The sequence below is a fragment of the Rissa tridactyla genome, chromosome 1, assembly GCF_028500815.1.
Source record: "Rissa tridactyla isolate bRisTri1 chromosome 1, bRisTri1.patW.cur.20221130, whole genome shotgun sequence".
NCBI lineage: Eukaryota > Metazoa > Chordata > Aves > Charadriiformes > Laridae > Rissa > Rissa tridactyla.
The window spans coordinates 176,578,382-176,596,823 of NC_071466.1; the positions used below are offsets into that span (position 1 = coordinate 176,578,382).

Below are 18,442 nucleotides of genomic sequence, written 5' to 3' on the forward strand. Positions count from 1 at the left end.
CATCTCAAATATAATCTGAGTTTACAAAGGAAAAAGGACATAATCTGTTGCCAAGCATATCTGTCTCTAACATGGCAAACCAATGCTTTTGTTGTAAAAAAATATTTTGCTACATGTAGGTTTTATAGGATAAAACAGTTTAGAAATAACACAGCACTTCTAACAGGCCTTTCAGAAAAATCAAACAGCATAAAACCTATGGGGACTTTAATTCAAGAAATGACACCATTTTTCTCTAGGTACATATATTTGTTTTGAGGCCAGATCAACATGATAAATGGTTCTCTCTGGACTCAATCATAATATTCCCACATGGACAAATCTGAAACTTAAAAATATTGCCAAAGGCAAAGTATTTGGAACCACCGAAATTGAGTCACTGAACAAATACATAAAGTATTAGTAGTGGGGGTTGCTCAGGATCTTATGCCAAACCATTAACATTTTAAATGTGATGTTTAACATCCTCTGTGTAAATATGATCTCTGGCATAAATTCATACTCTTCCACATCATCCTATTGACCTCACCATCCACATATGTAAAAATTAGTGAAGGTTTTTATAAGCTAAATATTAATAATTAACTTTCTAAGAAATATCATCACATTCAGTTCATGGCATACAAGGAAAATTACTATCTAAAAATTAAAGGCAACTTACAAATTACTCATGTACCATTGTATTTTTAACTACTGTCGCTACGATACATTATACTGGTACACACATATGTTTTATAGTGTAGTAACGATTTTAGTAAGAGGTGTGATTTTAGCTGATATAGTAATACTTATGAATGCAACATAAGAGAATGAAATGTGCAGAAAGCTTCCATCTAGATGCGACAAAAACTTGTTTAGGGTTTTGGGTTTGTCTGCTGGTTTTGGGTTTTGCTTTGCTTTGTTTGGTTTTGTTTTTTTAATGCTGATTCACTGAAAGTGAAATCTTTCCATGGAAAGGATTGGTATTGAAAAATCTTTGGTTTTGTATAAAGGGAAAAAAGTTCTTAACACTGTATATTTTTCACATGTTTACAAAAAAAGATCTTTTTTCTTTCAAATAATTGTGTATTCTCTAAACAACTAAATGTAACCTTTAAAAGTGTAAATATTTCTGGCTGACTCAGTATAATTTTCTTTTTTGGACCAAAGGCTAATGAAATATTTAATATTGACTTTTCAGTGCCCATGTGAGATACGAGTTTCATTTTCAAATCTTGAAAATTTTCACAGGAAGAGAAAATTACTTCCTGCCTAGCAAAGCTTATTTTTTCTCTCTTGCAAAAGTCAAATAAATATTTCACACACATAAAAAAATAAGAATAATAAAAAAAAAATCACGGCACAACTGTGCCAGGGTGGATGCACCACTTTATAATATAAATTAAATGGTAAAATATCTGCATGTCAAAAAGATCTTTAACAGAGCAAACAGAGGAAAACCCTTTCTTGGTTTTGTTTGTCTGTTCCAGACACTCAGCAGGACTGTGCATATAGTGAGGGTCTCATCTTATAAACTGTCCCCCTGCCAGTGAAACTGCGTGTTAGTAAGGGTCTGTGTAATGATTACCATGTAAGAAGCAACTTGTCAGGACTGGGCATTTTAAGGCAAGACTGGTCAGCTGAAGGCAGGGGCCCACCAGCTCTGCCTGTGCTTTGAGTTAATGGGAAGAAAACTGGTGGGGTCCCACTGCTGGAGAAGATTTGTTAGCAAGAGGGCAGTGATATGGCTTTGGAGCTGCCAATTGCTGGGACAGCAGGTAGGTCCAGCATGCAGGAATCATTCTGTGGCTGTTTAGATTTGCCTTTAATTAGACAATTTTCCCCTTTTCTCTGGTTGTTGTCCAGAAAAAGGGAACAAAAAAACTTCTCGAGATAGAAAATGTGCTTGTAAAACCTTAAAAGGCAGTTGATTCCATGTCCAATGCCTGCAATTACTTTCTTTTCTTCCTTCCTTCCTTTTTACATAAAGGACTAAGCTGCTAATTAAACAGTGTCCCTTTAGGAAAACAGGTGGAGGGTTTATTTTTTCGTCTCCTGTCCTTTTGCCTCTCAGTGGTTTCGTGGTCACTGTATCTATAGGCAAGCTCACCTTTCCGAAAGAGTAGATCTGACGCTTCCAGTCCTCATGAGCAGGCTCTGAACCTCCTGAGTGCTTGTTGTCAGTCCAGAGAGAGAGCCATGATGGCTAAGAGGAAGGTCAATAGACTCGGAACTGGTGTGAAGGCTAGTCATGGACTGGTAACTTGGTGTGTCCTTACTGCCCGCTGAAGAGCTGCTCAGGTTTGCAGCCCACACAAGACCACCTGATGTGAAAGAGTGCACTGAGGCGGGACTGGAAGCCAAGGAGTGACTTAAGCTTACAACATCTGCATTTAAGTCCGAAGGTTTACTGAAGAGGGGGCTGCTGCTACCACTTTGCCCACCTGCACTGCCCATGCTGCCTGTGCCCGAGGACGGCGATTCCAGGCTGCCTTGCCGTGCCAATGTGGTACTAGGGCTGGGCACTGCCGATGTGGGTTTCACACCTTCAGTACTGGGTGCAGAGGCAGCTTTACCACTTGCCTTGGCACCAAACAACCTAAATGTAAAACAAATAGCTTTAGAGAAACTGATAGCCACATTAAACATTCATGGCGTAACATCCTAAGAGCCAAACTACACATTTTCAGTTACCGCTACTTAAAATCATGCCTACCTAGTTGATCAATCGCATCGCAAAATTAAATTCACTTAACCATATCACAATAATCAGGGTTTGTTTCATTAGCAACAGCTCTCATTCAGTCCTGTTCAGATGTGCTCTTTGCACATATAGACCCTCCCGAGAGAGGTAAAATAAGCACATTTTTGTCTTATTAGTGCATAAACAGATTACACTTTCACCCAAATTCAGCAATTAAGCGTTCCCACGGCTAAGTCATTAGCTTTTAAACCCTTCACTTCCCAAATCAGCTAAAATGATTGCAATAAACACTTGCAAAATCCTTCATAGTTTAACAAACATCTAAGTTTGTGAAAAATTTCCCTCTCGTTGTTCTTTTTGCACAGATGGTCATGTGGTCATCGGCCATGTAGTAACCATTCAGACAGAATAAACTGCACTGGAGCTAAATGGGCTCGGTTTGTCTCCAAGGGGAGTCATGACAGACGTGTATTTCACATAATTGCTTCCAGCAATTCTATAGAGGAAATTCTACAGTCATGATGAAAAAAACTCAACCCCAAATGCTGTAAAACTGTTGAAATTAAAAGTCATGTGATGGCTTAATGTCTTACTGGAAATGCTTTAAGCTACAGTTAGGGTGCAGCTCATAAATTAATAAGAAATAAATGCAAAACTTATCGTAATATAAAGTAAGCACGGCTAATAATGTCAGAATCCGTTTTACATACTACCAAGCCCACAAAAATCAGCTGCAGCTCCCCAGGAGCTTGGAGATGCTGTTTTGGTAACTAGGCACAAGAGGGCACTATTGGCTTTTTCTCCAACAGTGCAACTGCTCCGTCCCAATTTATACTTTATCCAGATTTATGCTTCCAGAAACGTTACAATAGAGCATTTCCAATTGAATTTTAGCTTTGCTAATGTTTGTGATGAAAGATGTAACAAAGCTGCTAAGATAATGTAATGCTTGTAGCTGGAGCTTCCAACAATGTGAAAGCAAATATTTTATTTATCTACAGAGCTCTTCAGTTCTCCAACGAGGCTATGGCATCGCCTGTCCCAGTAACAGAATGGGCCTGAATGAGGCGTTCTTCTTCCCTTTGGGAGTTATCAGAGTATTGAGAGGGAACTTCTCATGTGCCTGAGTATTCAATAAGAACTTAGAATCATAGAATATCTCGAGTTGGAAGGGACTCATAAGGATCATGGAGTCCGACTTATTCTAGCCTTCGAACTGTTGTTATGGGAATGTACCTACAATGCTCAAAGCTCAAGGAATAGCCATTTTGGGTATGGGGGGGTCTTTAGGTCTTAGAGAAATAATTGTGTTGTGTGAAAAAATATTACCCTTTTATTTATTTATTTTTTTTAAACTTGATTCTCTGTTTGTGGCAAAATACACCCGGAAGAGGCTTTTTGGGCTTTTTGCCCAGTGCTTCAACACATTGTAAATCCTTGCCTTATATATAGCAATTTCAGGAATTCACAGAAAAGCACTAACCTTCGAAAGGTCGGTGAGGCGATATCTGGGTATTTGGATCCTGGTTGCCTAAGTCCTGGCGTGCCAGAGGCGCTTGCCGAAGTTGGGCTGGATTTAGGGGAACTGGAAAGCGAGACGCTCTCAGAATCAGACACGGCCACTTTCTCTTTTTCCTTGTCTGTCTGGTTGATGGTGACGGGGCTGGACCGCCCGGACCCGATCTTGCTTGGCTCTCGCAGTTTGGTGGCAGCAGCACCCGCAGACTTGCTGCTGACGTTGGAGTCGATGCTGCTGGTGCTGGAGCGGTGGCCACCCCTGCCAGGGATCCCGCTGCCGCTGGATTTTGATGGGCGAGGCAAACTTCGATACTGCAGAGTCGTCTTCGAGTTCACGTGCAGGACGCCGTCATCCTGGTTCTGGGAACCGTCTAAGCTTGTTTTCCGCCCTGCGTTGGACTTCCCGCTGATGGCTGAAGATTTTGGCATTTTTCCTAGAGTCGCCGACCCACTTGTGATAGTCGCTCCACTTGTGGTGATTATAGTAGAAGATCCCATGCCGGACTTCTTGAATCCAAAGGACCCCGTAGCAGTTGATCTCCCAATGCCAGAGGGAGGCTTTTTTCCTTCATCGCCACTGCTTTTTCCTGCGTCCGATGGAGAGCGCTGAATGGAGGCTCCTTTCAGGGGAGTTTTCACTTTTTCTGAAGCTTTTGCATCATCTGTTTTTCCTAAATAAAAGTATATTTCGAAAGGTCACTTGTGCTTAAGCTGGAGTGTCTCAATATCTAATTTTAACACTATATGGTTAGAATTTCAAAATGAAAAAATCCACAAATAGAAAAATTACCCTAAGAAAACAGACTGATTTGGTCTGTAGTCCCAAATCAGCAGTCAGTAGCAGCTACAATACATTACAGGTAAGCATTAAGTATTAAAAGCTTGAAATTCTCCTGAGAACTTCTAGTTTCATATGCAGCTGGAGAGCATAGGTGTAGAAAATTATCCTGAATGAACTATAAGGAATTTTATTTGTCTTTTTTTCCTGTTAATAGTATTTCAATATGTAAGAAATAAGATTTGAAAATAAAACATGACATGCAATTAACTTTTCCAGAAGTATGACATTAATTATGCATGTAGAAATTAGTGGTACTCATTGATTTCTTTGTTTTTCACTGATTTCATTTTTTTAGCTTATAACCAAGCTTGTTCTGGTTTTAGTTAAACAAAATTATCAGGGAGTGATTATGTTATCATGGCATGAATCTTCTTGATCTATAATGATATCAATTACATGAGTTAATAGTCTTTGTCATATCCTTGATATCTTTTCAAGATTTTTGATTTTCTGAGAGGCTGTCTTCAGTACTGCACAGACACATATGTATATACCATATTTCTGCATAATCTTATTGTGACATTCAGAAAGGTTTAAACAAGATGTTCTCTTCTATCTTAAAATACCCTCCTCCTATTTTACAAACAGACAAAAAATGCTATTTCTCTTCTATTCTAATTTCTCTTTAAGCATCTATCGTATGGTCCTACTAAAGAACAGATATTCAGCGTAACAAAGTTTTTAATACACTCTTTAACTGATTATGGAAGTTTTGGCGGTGGGTGGCCTAATTTCTCTTAAGGAACTATAACAAAGTTAATATAATTATAAACTATAATAAAGAGCAACACCTTCAAGTCAGAACTAAATCCACTCATGTTTTAATCCAGTGCACATTTAAAGCTACACAAACACGTGCACACACCAAGGTATGGATCAGGCTCCTACACAGTGAACAGACAGACTATTAGTATATGCTTAAAAAATGAAGGCCTCACTTCTGTGTTACACGGTGGCTGCCTGCTCGTCTTCAGCAAAACAGATCTGGGAAACTTAGCTTGGCATGTGGTAAAGCTTTTATTATCTCTTTTTTTAATTGCTATTACAGGGCTGTCATTTCTGCACCTATATGACCACTGACCATGGCAATGCTCCTCAGGGATCTTACAGACCAGAGGCTGACCAATGGTTAGCAGTTCCAAATTGCAAAGAAACAAAAGAGGCTCACAAAGGATTTGAATTTATTCTGAGGAGATCTTTCTGAGTTGTCTTTACAACTGGGGGTTAAAGCATGCTCATGAAGCGTTTTGTCAGGACACGACAAAGGTCTAGAAAATGTTCTACAAAGAATCGATATTTCCCCAGTAAAATGACAGATTAGATGGTCTTAATCATGATGTCTTCCACCAACTTTGGATTTTTTCCTTCAAAACTAGATTGCAGAAGTGGTTACTACTTCTGGGAGGCCTTTCAAAATTAGGTAAGAAGTCATTTAGCACTGAAGAAAGTACGTAAAAAAAAAATTTTATAATTTTTTAATCTCTTAATAGTGGTCCATAGAATACTCGCAGTATCTGTAATATGACAATTCAGCTTTAGTTCAGAAACACTACTTTTGAGTCCTCTCACTTGAATGTTAAATCTTTTTATCTCAACATCTAATCTTTGGCCATTTCTGTGCCTATGTTCAATTATCAAAGGTACATGTTTTCTAGAGAACAAAGATAAGGCACAGATGAGTCCAAAAAATACTTCCAAGAATTCCTTAATAGAAGTTGACATGCCAAATGATAGTAAAACAAAATGCAATCACAGGTTTTTTTTATGGATACATTCATGTGTGATTAATAAATTATTAGTATGCAGTGTAGCAAACTATCAGTTATAGAGATGAACAATTAGTTTATTATTACAATCTTGGCTTGCAGTCATTTATGAGAAGAACTATCAATGTGTTTACAGTTCCTCGTGTCTGTCACACATTTATAATATCCATTAATTATTTTTAGCCCACTAAAGATTCCTTACTGCTTATAGATGAATTCTAAGTACAAAGCCTTAATTTTCAATGCTGTAATCTGAAGTTTCCTACCCGGGGTCTTGAGCGCACTTGTTCCTGCTTTGTGCCTGGACTGAGTTGCTCCTACTTGTGCAGTCATGCCTCTTCTCCAGGATCCGGTCTGTGAAACAGAGAGAGATGCTTTCTGCCCCCCCTTCTCTGACTCTTCAGACAGCCCCGAGGGAAGGCCTTTCCACTTGCCACTGCTGTCTACACTGCTGTCAAACTCTTCCTCTGGTTTCTTCAGTTCTTCAGTGCTGCCCCAAGTTTCACTGTCCGTAACTGAGCGCTTCTCCGAGTCCGTCTTCGGCTACAAGAGGTTTGCATGAGAAATGGTCAGTCTCAACATCTTCAGTATTTGCTGATTTCTTAAATCATGGGAGGGGAGGAGGATAAGCATATTGATTTATTCACAGCAAGGGCCATGGAAGCTTCCCTTCCGAAACATTAGTATCCTGGTCCCAAAAGTTTAAAAATGTTCCCATTTGGGGAAGACACTTATCTTTTTTCTTTTATATTCCAAAGATTTCAACTCTTTTCTTCATAGATAAACCATAATGAAATGGAACATAATTTACTGTAATCACCAGTGGTGATACAATCACCACTTCTCAACTCCCTCTGAAATTCACTGCGCTGAGAGTTTTACTAAAAGCTTGAATGAGGGAATTCCTAAATATACTACTAAAATCACCTCAGTCTGGTTTCTTGCCTTTTCCTACCCAAGCCTTCCACTGACCAAACCAGGAATATTGCTCCAGCAGCACCAAGTATGTTGTGCCACCAGTGGGGAAGGGTAAGATCTTCAGTAAAATTATCAGTGCTACAGCCGATGGCTTTTCTACTGGTTTGTCTCCACTGAAACAAATTGTTTCCAACAAGAAACTCACTCTAGCTGTATCAGTTAGCAGAGCAGCTAGAAGAGAGGCTTACGCAAGCACTACCCACCAGTGAGGTGAAGGCAACCTGCCAGGGCCACGCTTTCTCTGAAACTCAGACCCACGTGGAAGATGCCCCAGTGAAGCCTTAACACCCCTGTGGCACCTGCTTTCCCTGGGCCGTGCTGATAAGGGCGTGCTGCAAGGAGCAGCCCAAGACAGACAACGCAGAAGCTATGAAAGCAGCTTAAATAGAAACGTTGGAGACTGACCCTACCCTCTGTGTGTGACAAGACTCGCGTTCTTTGTGCTGACAGGCTGTTCATTGTAACCCTTCCTCCCACATTTCCCTGTAGCCTCCTGACCTCAGCCTCAAGCCTTATGTGCACTTCATCATCTCACCAGTCCTGCTTACCTCTGCCCCTCTTTAACAGCAAAAAAAAAGTGGTGCCGCTCTTAGGTACCACTGTGCATTACTTTTGCTTGATGTAACACAGCCCCATCCTCACAGAGCCAACCTAAGCAGGACTGCAAACTGTATCGCGTTCAGGGGAGGGTTATTTATTATTCTGTGTTTCCACAACTGCTTCTCCACAGAGACCTCTCTGTGGCTGTTTCCTAGGCATTGCTGTCATAAGTAGGATTAATACTGATTAGATGACCGACAGAATAATCAGTCACTGTTTACATATTTGTCATTTGAGGCGTACCAAATGCAACAGCCCTCCACACTTCCATAATTTCATTTGTGCTTTGGAGAGGCTAGCACCGATTTTGGGCAAAGCCTGATGGGAAAAGAGCCCAAGGAAACATCTACACAAATATTGCAGGGTCCTTCAAAAGAGAGTTTTCATTGGTGTTATTGTTACAACGTGTGTAATGTTCCCAGAACTTTTCTCATAAATGAATGCTTATAAACAAAGAGCTATACATTTTTAAAGCAAACTGCATCATTTCCAAGAAATGACAAGTATAATACTTTCTAAAAGCCTCTCTTCACCATTATGGGATCTAAAAAACGATGTTAATCCTCTTTTAATAAGAAAACAACAACAAAATATGCAATATCTGCCGCAGGCTATAGCCAGCTTGCACTACTCCAATCATTTATAAAGACTGCAAAAGGGATCTTTGTGTTGCGTGAGTATGTCCTACACCTGGAGAACAGCTGGCAAAATACTTAATATATCGTGCTCAACCCAGCTCCTAGCTGAGATTGCAGGCTAGCATGGAGCACACGGCTTTCTGAATTATCTGCCTGGTAAAGGCAGACCTGATAAAGGTCTGTTTCCAGCCTTCATAACATAAAGCAACTCTGGCAGGAAAGCAACATTTCAACGTGTGCCGCAGATCTGTCTATCACTGAACAAATTGGAAATAGTATCTGGATGAGTATCTAGAACATGAGATTACTCCAATGAATAACCCACAACGAGCTAAATAGTCACCCTGAGATTTCCCAGTCATGATGATGATGATGCAGTGGAACAAGTAAGCCAGGAGTAGCTGGTCATCACTGTTGATGTGGAAGGGAAGAGGCTGATCTCCAGTTAGCAACCATGGGACACCCTAATGGGGTGGGAAAGGCAATGGGAAGGGCCGAAGAATGCTGGTCTCTGTGAAAGTACCCATGCATGAGCATGACATCGGTCTGAAACCTGTCCTGCTGCAGATTAAAGTAATCTTTATTCCCAAAGTAACTTTCTTTCCCTATTGTCTGGGGGAAATGACAAATATGTGTTTTTCTCCTGTTGACATAGTCCGCCACAGTGTATATCTACAAAACAGGTCTCTGAACTGCGGGCACTGGCTGCCTGCAAGAGCCCGAATGGAATTGGGGGTGTCAGTCTTGTGTCCTTAACACTTGACACCAAATCACTGGAGGAAACAACTCTTCCACTATGCTGACTGTTCAGTCTTGAAGTTCCCTGCTTATAAACAGGACATGACATAGTAGATCATACTTTTCTATTGGGATTAACTCTTCTGGTTTTCTTTCTTTTCTTTTTTTTGTGTTTTGTTTTTGGAACCGAGTCCTGTAAGCATTCTGTATTGGCTTTTTCATCGCTTGCAATTTTGAGGGAAGCTGGAAAGAAATACTGTGATACCTGGCACAATTAAGGCTTTATATATGTATATATAGACACACACACATACATATATGTGTTACATATATAGCTTGTGACTGTACCATGCTCAGAATTCTATTTTGATGCTGCACATTGTCACCTTCTGGGCTCATGGGACACTTTCATTCCTGGACCTAACTGGAGAGAAGAGAAGCTCTGCCACCTGCGGGCTCCTCCTTCAGCCTCTTTTCTCCCAGAGGAGAGAACAGGGAAAGGACAGTACAGCTTATGTATCTCTTCCCTGACATGTGTCAGCTCATGAAGATGAAAACTATCTTATCTTAAATCGTGCTGTCTGTTCAAAGACATACTCACTCCAAATGTAGTGAGTAGAAATCCACCCACCACAGATTCAGTCATATTGTGGTTTTTGTGTTAGGGTGCAGCAGGGGCGGGGGGCTTCCTGGGACTGGGACTAGCGGGAGCTCCCCCAGAGCAGGCAGAGCAGGGTCTCACCCGCTGGCATCTTTGGCAGTGGGATGTTCCCTGGGAGCAGGGCATCTGAGGAGTCAGCCCATAGGTCAGGGTTGGGCCCTGCTCAATGAGGTCCGAGGGCTTCTTGCACACAAATGTGATAGAGGAGTTTGTAAAAGACGAGTATTTCATTTGTTTCAGAGGCATTATTGCTAAACTTTTTTTTCCCCTTGTTATTCTGTGTGCTTCTGGGCGTTGCAAGAAATGGTAATGAAAAGCTACTCACCTGGGCATGAGTGTTCTTCCTTGAAGAGGCAGTTATATTGGAATAAGAGCTGACAGATGAGGTGGTGTTCAAATCATCTGTGCTGAGGTTGTCAAGAGTGTCACTGAGGCCACTACTAACTGAGCTGCTGTCATCCCAGCTGCAGAGAAAGGAGAACATCTACTTTACATACTGCATGTTAATAGGCAGAAAGCATCTCAAAATCAATAGATGTGATTATTTATTCTTCAAGAGGTTTACCAGAAAATTATTAGCAGTAATATTCCCTAATGGACAATTAGTTTTCAGACTTCTTTATTAATTATTCACTCACTGTCAAGTGGTTGCTTGTTCAATTAATGAAAGATCCAGGTGCCTTTTAAAAAATTAACATCAGGTCTAAGCAAGCACTGGTGTAAGTCATTAAAACAGGTTGTTTCACGCTTCATTGCAATCACATTCAGTACACTGGCAGGAAAATCCATTAAACCTACCTGGTATTGCTAGCCAAAGCATTATTAATAACTTGGAGAACACCCGATGGATTTGCAGGCTACAGAAAAATAAAAGGAGTATCTCTTCTGTAGCCTAATCAACTGTCAGGAGGAAGCCAGTATTTCCAAAAGTTTTATTTTCTTGTCTTCAGCCTTTGTCTAGTGGGTGCAGTGTCATCAAAATAGGATTCCCTGACAGCACAGTCACCAGAGTTGACAGAGAACATGTTATACATCTCTCGAGAAACACAGGCTGTCAACTCTTCTGCTTTGGAAGACTGAGGCAGAGGATGCAAATGAGAGAAAGGCTACTCTTATAGAAATGTCATTTACCTATTCTCACAACAGCCTTGCTTTTGCACAGAAGGGAGGTTGATTGGTGTTTCCCAGATCTGTCTCTACACAATTGTTTCTCCATAGTGTTACATTATGACTCTTAGCTTATTGCCACACACAGACGAATACTCCCAGTTTTGCTGCACCTCCACCTGTTAATTTTGTTTTGGATTATTCCTAGGCCACAGAGTCTGAAAAATATTCACCTTACCACCTGCAGTGGGATTCACCTCCTATAGTTTTAGCTGTTTAAAGTTAGATATCTCATTTAAGCTATATATCCAGGTATCCTCTCTAACCAGTACAAAGAAGCGGGCTCCTCTAGGAGGCAATTCATCCTGTCTGAAAATATCTCAGGTTTGCGGGATGAACTGCCCACTGAAGGTGCCTCTTTATTTCTTCCCTCTCCTAGAGAGAAGAGGGCTGATAAAACCTGTTCTAGACAAAGCTGGTGACCTGTTTACGCATGCTGGTGAAGTTCAAAACACAAGAGAAAGTACATAATATCCTTCTTTTGCTGTAGCCTACATCTTGAGCTGCCTTTTAGGTTGGATTCTACAAAAAATCTAAACTTAATCCCACAGTCAAGTTAAAGCTCAGTACTATTGCTACTAGTCATTCAGAGCAAACAAGGAAAATATCTGAATCCTTATTTTACACATGGTGTTTTGGGAGATTAAATTCACTTGTCCACTTGTTCAGGGAAGGCTTTAGAAAGTCACAACAGCAGTAACAGTAAACTGCGTGGTACAAAATGTGTGCTGATGCACCAGAAAGTTCAGTGCACTAGTCTTGTATCATAGCAACTGCAGCAAGCATTACCTTTGTTTCACAAAAGGTAGAAAATCACATTAGTAAGTCACCTCAGTGAGAAGATAAACATATTTCAGGGGGCAAGAGTTTATTACAGCACTGCACCTGCCACTGTTGAGTACAATGACTACAAATAAACACGTCTTCTGCAACATTTCCAGGTAATACACACGAGTGATTTAATAATACAATTTAATATCCAAGCAATTATAATATCAAACCTTACATGCTGCCCACATTCATCTAAGAACCATCTCTGAAGTATTAATCATTTATACTTTCTGTATTTTACACTATCTAATGTGATACAGAATTTTATTGATGCTAAATGCCATTATTCAAATGTTTATATACCATATGGGAATATACCTTGTATAACAGTGTTAAGACTGATAACCTTAAACACAGATACAACCATAAATAAATGTCGTTAGGTTTTATAGAAAAGATTATAGAAAAGATAATCTGCACTTCTTAAAAGATACTTTAAAAAAGGGGAAAAAAAATCATAAGCCAGATCCAAAATGAGCTATATTAGGTACTTTCACAAGCAATGTGAACTTTTAATGGATGACATTCATGTTAATTAATACATGACCATCAGTTTCCTGAGTCTACCCTAAGACCCTGGGGACCAAGATAAATGTTTAATTCTATTTTGCCATGTTTGTTTATTATTTCATTCTATTTTAATTTTTGGTACTTCATTTCATGCCCCTTTTTCTCTATAAGAAGATTCACATTTTCTAAATTCTGAAATAGTTCAGCTGATTCACAAAATATAAACACGTTGCCTATAGCTGAAGTTTTCAGGCAAAAATGGCTATGATCATGTTTTCTTTCTAGTATGGCTTCTCTGTGGTCTTTCACACTCGTCACACCTCACTCACCAGTGGATTATTAGCAGGTTCTGGGAACACTCATGGCCACCTTGTAAGACATATAGAAGATTATTTTGACGCCTCCACTACTGACCATTCAGAGTTATCACTGTATTTATCTGGATTTTTTTTCTCTTATGATAGGTGCTCAAGATGTTTTCTAAATCTGGGGGCTTTCATACCCCAAAATTTCTGCTAATACCCAGTATGCCTGTAAAAAAAAGGATTATCCCAAATCTCTTCCTTTCCTGTATGGCATTTTTCTAAGGACTGTCAGAGAACCTGATTCCTACTTGACACAAAGTTTCGTACCAAGCTTTTGAAAAGACATAGTAAAAATGGAAAACTCCAACAAAACAGACCATATCAGCCACCCTTTCAGCAATGAAGATGGTTGTCCTGTGCCTTGTCCAGAGTTGTTTTAACTTGTTCATGCAGCTACATCTTTTATCTTTCAGCAGTTACTCTTTCCACATTTTCAGCCCTCTTCCCCCATGTCTAGATAGTACAGTTGCTATCAGATGAGTTAATATAATTTTTGGATAATGAAGATGCCACATTTATAATTTGGAAAAAAATATTGATGAGTCACATTCATTTCTCCTTTAAAGTAGCAAATGTACGACAAACAAATCGGGTAAAATTAGATGTGCATCACCTTAGGATTGAAAACCCATTCTTGTGAGTGTGCAGCAAATTCTCACTGTAATTTTTGTTCTTGTTCCTCCTACCCCTCATCAAAACAATATTCATTGTCAAACTCTACCTAAGGGACTTAATATAGGCTTTTAATATATTGGCTAAGATTCATCTTTTATTTTCATTTTATCTTTCATTTACTTTTCTTTTTCATGCATCCTACAGAGTTTATGACAGGTCAGGTTAGTAACGATGCTTATTAATGCCTGACACCACTTCCCTTCTTAAAACCACATTTTAGCTAATTACAACTTTGGCAAAATCTGCCAAAAATGCCTTGTTTTGGTAACTTCTGGCAACCTTTTATTTGAGAAACCGCTGGATCCCAAGAGGAACTGCAGAAGAACCTTGAAATTTAGCCATAATCTTCACATTAAGGATGTGCATTTTGCTTGTTTCTAAGAGAAATCCTCTCAAATCTGGCTAATTTATAAATCTCTTCAAAAACACTATTTGCACATGCCTGGCACAGTCGTCTCAGTATTTTTCCCAGCTAAGTGGCCAAAGGTTCCTCCCTACCCAGCAGCTCAGCTCAGATGGCTGTGTGCTGCCTAGTTCCATGTTCAAATCAGCAGAGAGCAACAAATAGCCCAGTAGTCACTACTCTCATTGTGGATGTACATAAAACACAGTTTTTGATAACACAACCACATACTAGTTTTTCTTCTCTAGAAACGCTTCATTAATTTAGTGCTTATAGGAGGTCTGCTCTAGGGATGAATCTGAATTTTGCATTAAAGTAAGCTGTCTTCTGTCATTTTTCAAAGAAGTTGAAAGGCTTCTGTAACAAAAGGGACTATAAGAAGCATGATTGAAGCCCCTGGTGTACCAGACTCCCTGCAACCTGCAAGATATTAGGTGACCGCTTTAACCAACATTTTTAACAAGCCGGACACCTATAAAGAGCTTCTAATTTTCTTTAGAGCTTAGCAACTGACTTGCAAAGATGTAATGCATGTAAATGTGTGCTTTGAACCTGTAGTTTGCTGCAGGGGTATCTTAAAATTTAGGTTACCAGCAACTCAAACTGCATGTCAAAAAACAGCAGCGATTTTGGCCTTACTATTGCTGTACCTCAGCTTTCCATCTGTAAAATGGACACAATACATGCACAAATGAGTTTGAAAACATAGACTCTGATAACTGTGGATACTCAGACACTACACTAAAAAGCACCTTAAAAGAGCCCCTTTCTCTTTAGAAAAATGTTTAAATGGCGTATGATAAATAAAATAAGGGGCTACACATGAGAAATAACAAGGAATACACAAAAAGACAAATAACTGCTTTAAAACTGAACACCCTCATTATATATAAAACATTATATAAAATAAGGACTCCAGAGATTGGGGGATGCTGTTGACCAAACCACGATTGCCTGAAAATGTATGTGTACAAGAAATGTGAATTAAGGTTACACAGACAACCCTTTTTCTTAGTTCTGACTGCTTTTACACCTTTATCAAGTTATTTTCACACAGCATGAGTAACATTCAGCTTTATAATTCTGACAATTATTCCATCACTTCAGTCACACACAGGGCTGAATCTAAGCAGGGAAGCTGCACTGCAGTAGGAATGCCCCTTCACCGTGGGAGCTAGAAAAAGTGTGCCCAATCATGTGATAGGCATCAAATGTTGGCTTCCTTCCCATCCCCTGGTTTGATTTACAGCTACTGTATTACAAATTTCATCCAGAAACATACCTCATGCTCTTTGAGTTACTTTTTGGAGTAGCATTGCCAATATTCTTTCTGCTTAGAAGATCTTCTTTGGTGCATGAGGTGTGTCTATGAAATTATTTGCACTATCTAAAACTCGTCCTCTAATTCTAGCCTTTATCTTTCAAATCTGAACAGTTCTTGCCCATTTTGAAGCAAGAAACAACACTTCTGCTGGAGAAAACTTCCACATTGTCTCTAATTGCCGACAGTGGCTATGAATATTGTACACTTCCCAGTGCTCCACAAATTGCTCCAAATGCTTCCAGCAAAGTTCCAACTTCTTGATCATATCAAATTCTCCATGAAGGTGAGGAATCCACAACTTGCTGTCTACACAATTGGTTAGTCTCCACTATCACTCTTTGTTTTGCTTTCGTTAGTGTGTGTTAGTACTGAAAAGATCTCTCCATAATAATCCTCTCATTGACCTTTCTACTGCATAGTTGTTCTAGAAATAGCAAGGTGTCTGAAGTCAAAATACCCAGTGCTTAACATCAGTATGTAGAGCTGAACAAAGATTGCAAACATATTCCCACAAGTATTCCTTCAAATGGAAAGATAAATTGCACTCAGCTGTGCTCATGACACTTTTGTGTTTGCTTTCCACAAGTATTTGGTTTTCTTTGCTTGAAAATAATCCAATCCTGAGTTCACATGCTGAAGTATATGAACCAAATTAGGAATATTTTATATGGGATAAGACATCATTTCACACAGCAGGCAGGCAAGCACCAGAGCTCTAGGGCAAAGATGCAATGAAACAAGACAGATAATACTTGATCATACCCTACATAATGAAGACCTGCAGAAATATGCAACAAATTTTTCTAGATGTTTTGCGTGATGGCTGAAAATACAAAATGTACTGCATAAGGAGGGCAAGGAATCCTGAAGGTACATGACAAGAGGAAGTGGTACTAACAATCTGTGTTAGCTCCATGTATACCTAAAATATTGTCCTTTCACAGTTTCAGAAAATAAAAGCATCTCTAATTGCACACGAGACACATCAGAGCATCCAACCACAATGATTGTTCCTTCCACCCTTCCTGTTTCTATTTACAGCATTTTCCTACAAGCTCTTAAACTTGCCAGCTCTGTGAACTCCACCATACTGATAAGTTGGGTCAATGCCTGGAATTTGTTTTAACATTGGCGTACTTCGTTAATTTTTGAGAGTATCTCCAGCCAAAGTGGCCTAAGTATGCAAATGAAAAAGCTTTTCACAAGTAGATCATCAGATATATGAAGGCATCAAGACTCCAATCAATGTGCTATCAAGTCTGCTGGAAAAGTGTGGTTCCTTCAATGCATCCTGCCCTTGGCAGAGTTGCTGGCATTTTTTTCTTTGGTTTATTACGCATTTTTGCAAGCAGAAGTAGGAACTACAGCTTGCAGAATACAGCTTTAGAAAACAAACCCAAAACTTTTCCTCTTAAAGCATTCATTTAATTAGAATAACTGTTCTGTCTAGGGAGGTTTGTAACTCTGAATGAAAAATAGCACTTTGTCATATGCTTTGTACTGCACATGAAGGGCTTCAGACCACAGTGGCAGACCTAATATCCTTGCATGTCTTGCCCAGGAATGAGAAATCCTTAGTCACATTCTTGCTAATGCCAGTGGAACTCACGTATCCCCAGGGACTTGTATATGGACTTGGGATTTGGGGAATCTGAACAAACACGTTTAGCAAAACAACCTTTACTTGCTTTTTATAGCAACTCTGAGCTTTCAAAACATGAAAACACTTTTAAACACTTATAAATCGTTCACTACCATAGTGGGTACATACAGGGCAGTGCCCATGTGTATTTCTGCTGCTAGGGAGATTGGTCTTAGAGGACAAATAAGGTAACTGAGATCATGACAAAAGAGTAACATTCGGGGCTAAAGAGAAACTTAACTCCTGAGTGTGTGTTTTAACATCTACAAATCCATAGTCAGGGCAGATCAAAGATGAGCAGTGAGGTGTTACCCCTTCCTCTGTCTGCATGTGGCTGTCTGTTTTATGTTAATCCTCAGATGATGCAGGTCTCCATGTCGCTCTCTTAGAGCCCCTGGATGTCTCTATACAATTGTTTATAGAAACATTAAAGGTATGAGAAACACAAGCAATTGCTTAGATTAGTATTAGTATTAGACTACTTCCATGTTTCCCAAATAAGATGCTAGTACACCAGTCTACTTCAGTGGCTAGGACTGGACACCCTCAGTTATACTGGATAGTTATTTAAATTAGCCAATAGTGCCCTAAAAAAGCAAAATCCCCAAATATAGCCACCTGTGAAGTGATCAGCTACCTGGAATGTAAGACATTACATTAAATGTGAGTTAGGAAATCAAAGGTTGGCATTTAATTCCTAGACAAAGGCAGGTGCATCCAAAGGCTAAGCAGGAAAAACTGGAGAGATATAAGCAAGGTAGAGGACTTAAACTAGATGCCCACAGTAGAAAGCTTGAACTTGGTCCACCTTTCCTTACTCTACTCATACAAGTTAAGCCCTGCAAGAGGAAGACAGAACTTGTTGACCATCAGTCGGTGCTTAAGCTAGTCCCACACACATGAAATCCATAAAACAGGGAATGCAATGCATAAACCAGCCGCTACAACACAATCCATGGAGGTGGATGTTGCTTCTCTACGGCACACCAGTAAGGTGAATATTACCGTGCAGTCCAGGCTGTCGCCATGAACTAGCCTCTCTGACACGTATATTTCAGGAGAGTAAGGCAGGATTCAGCCTAAATAAAGACTTTATAGCTAC

The 18,442-nt window shown here is 39.7% G+C and overlaps 1 protein-coding gene across 8 annotated transcripts in view; it reads right to left on the reverse strand.

Moving 5' to 3' along the window:
- NAV3 (neuron navigator 3) overlaps positions 1–18,442 on the reverse strand; it is a 421,955-nt gene that overhangs the window by 56,487 nt on the left and 347,026 nt on the right. For 7 of the 8 annotated variants that reach the window (XM_054207726.1, XM_054207716.1, XM_054207692.1 and 4 more), the window contains 4 exons: positions 10,749–10,887; positions 7,075–7,351; positions 4,167–4,872; positions 2,090–2,578 (listed from right to left, as the gene is read on the reverse strand). In XM_054207726.1, coding sequence (XP_054063701.1) covers positions 2,090–2,578; positions 4,167–4,872; positions 7,075–7,351; positions 10,749–10,887 — 1,611 coding nt within the window. The remainder of the gene's footprint in view (positions 1–2,089; positions 2,579–4,166; positions 4,873–7,074; positions 7,352–10,748; positions 10,888–18,442) is intronic. The other variant, XM_054207735.1, reaches the window with a different exon arrangement.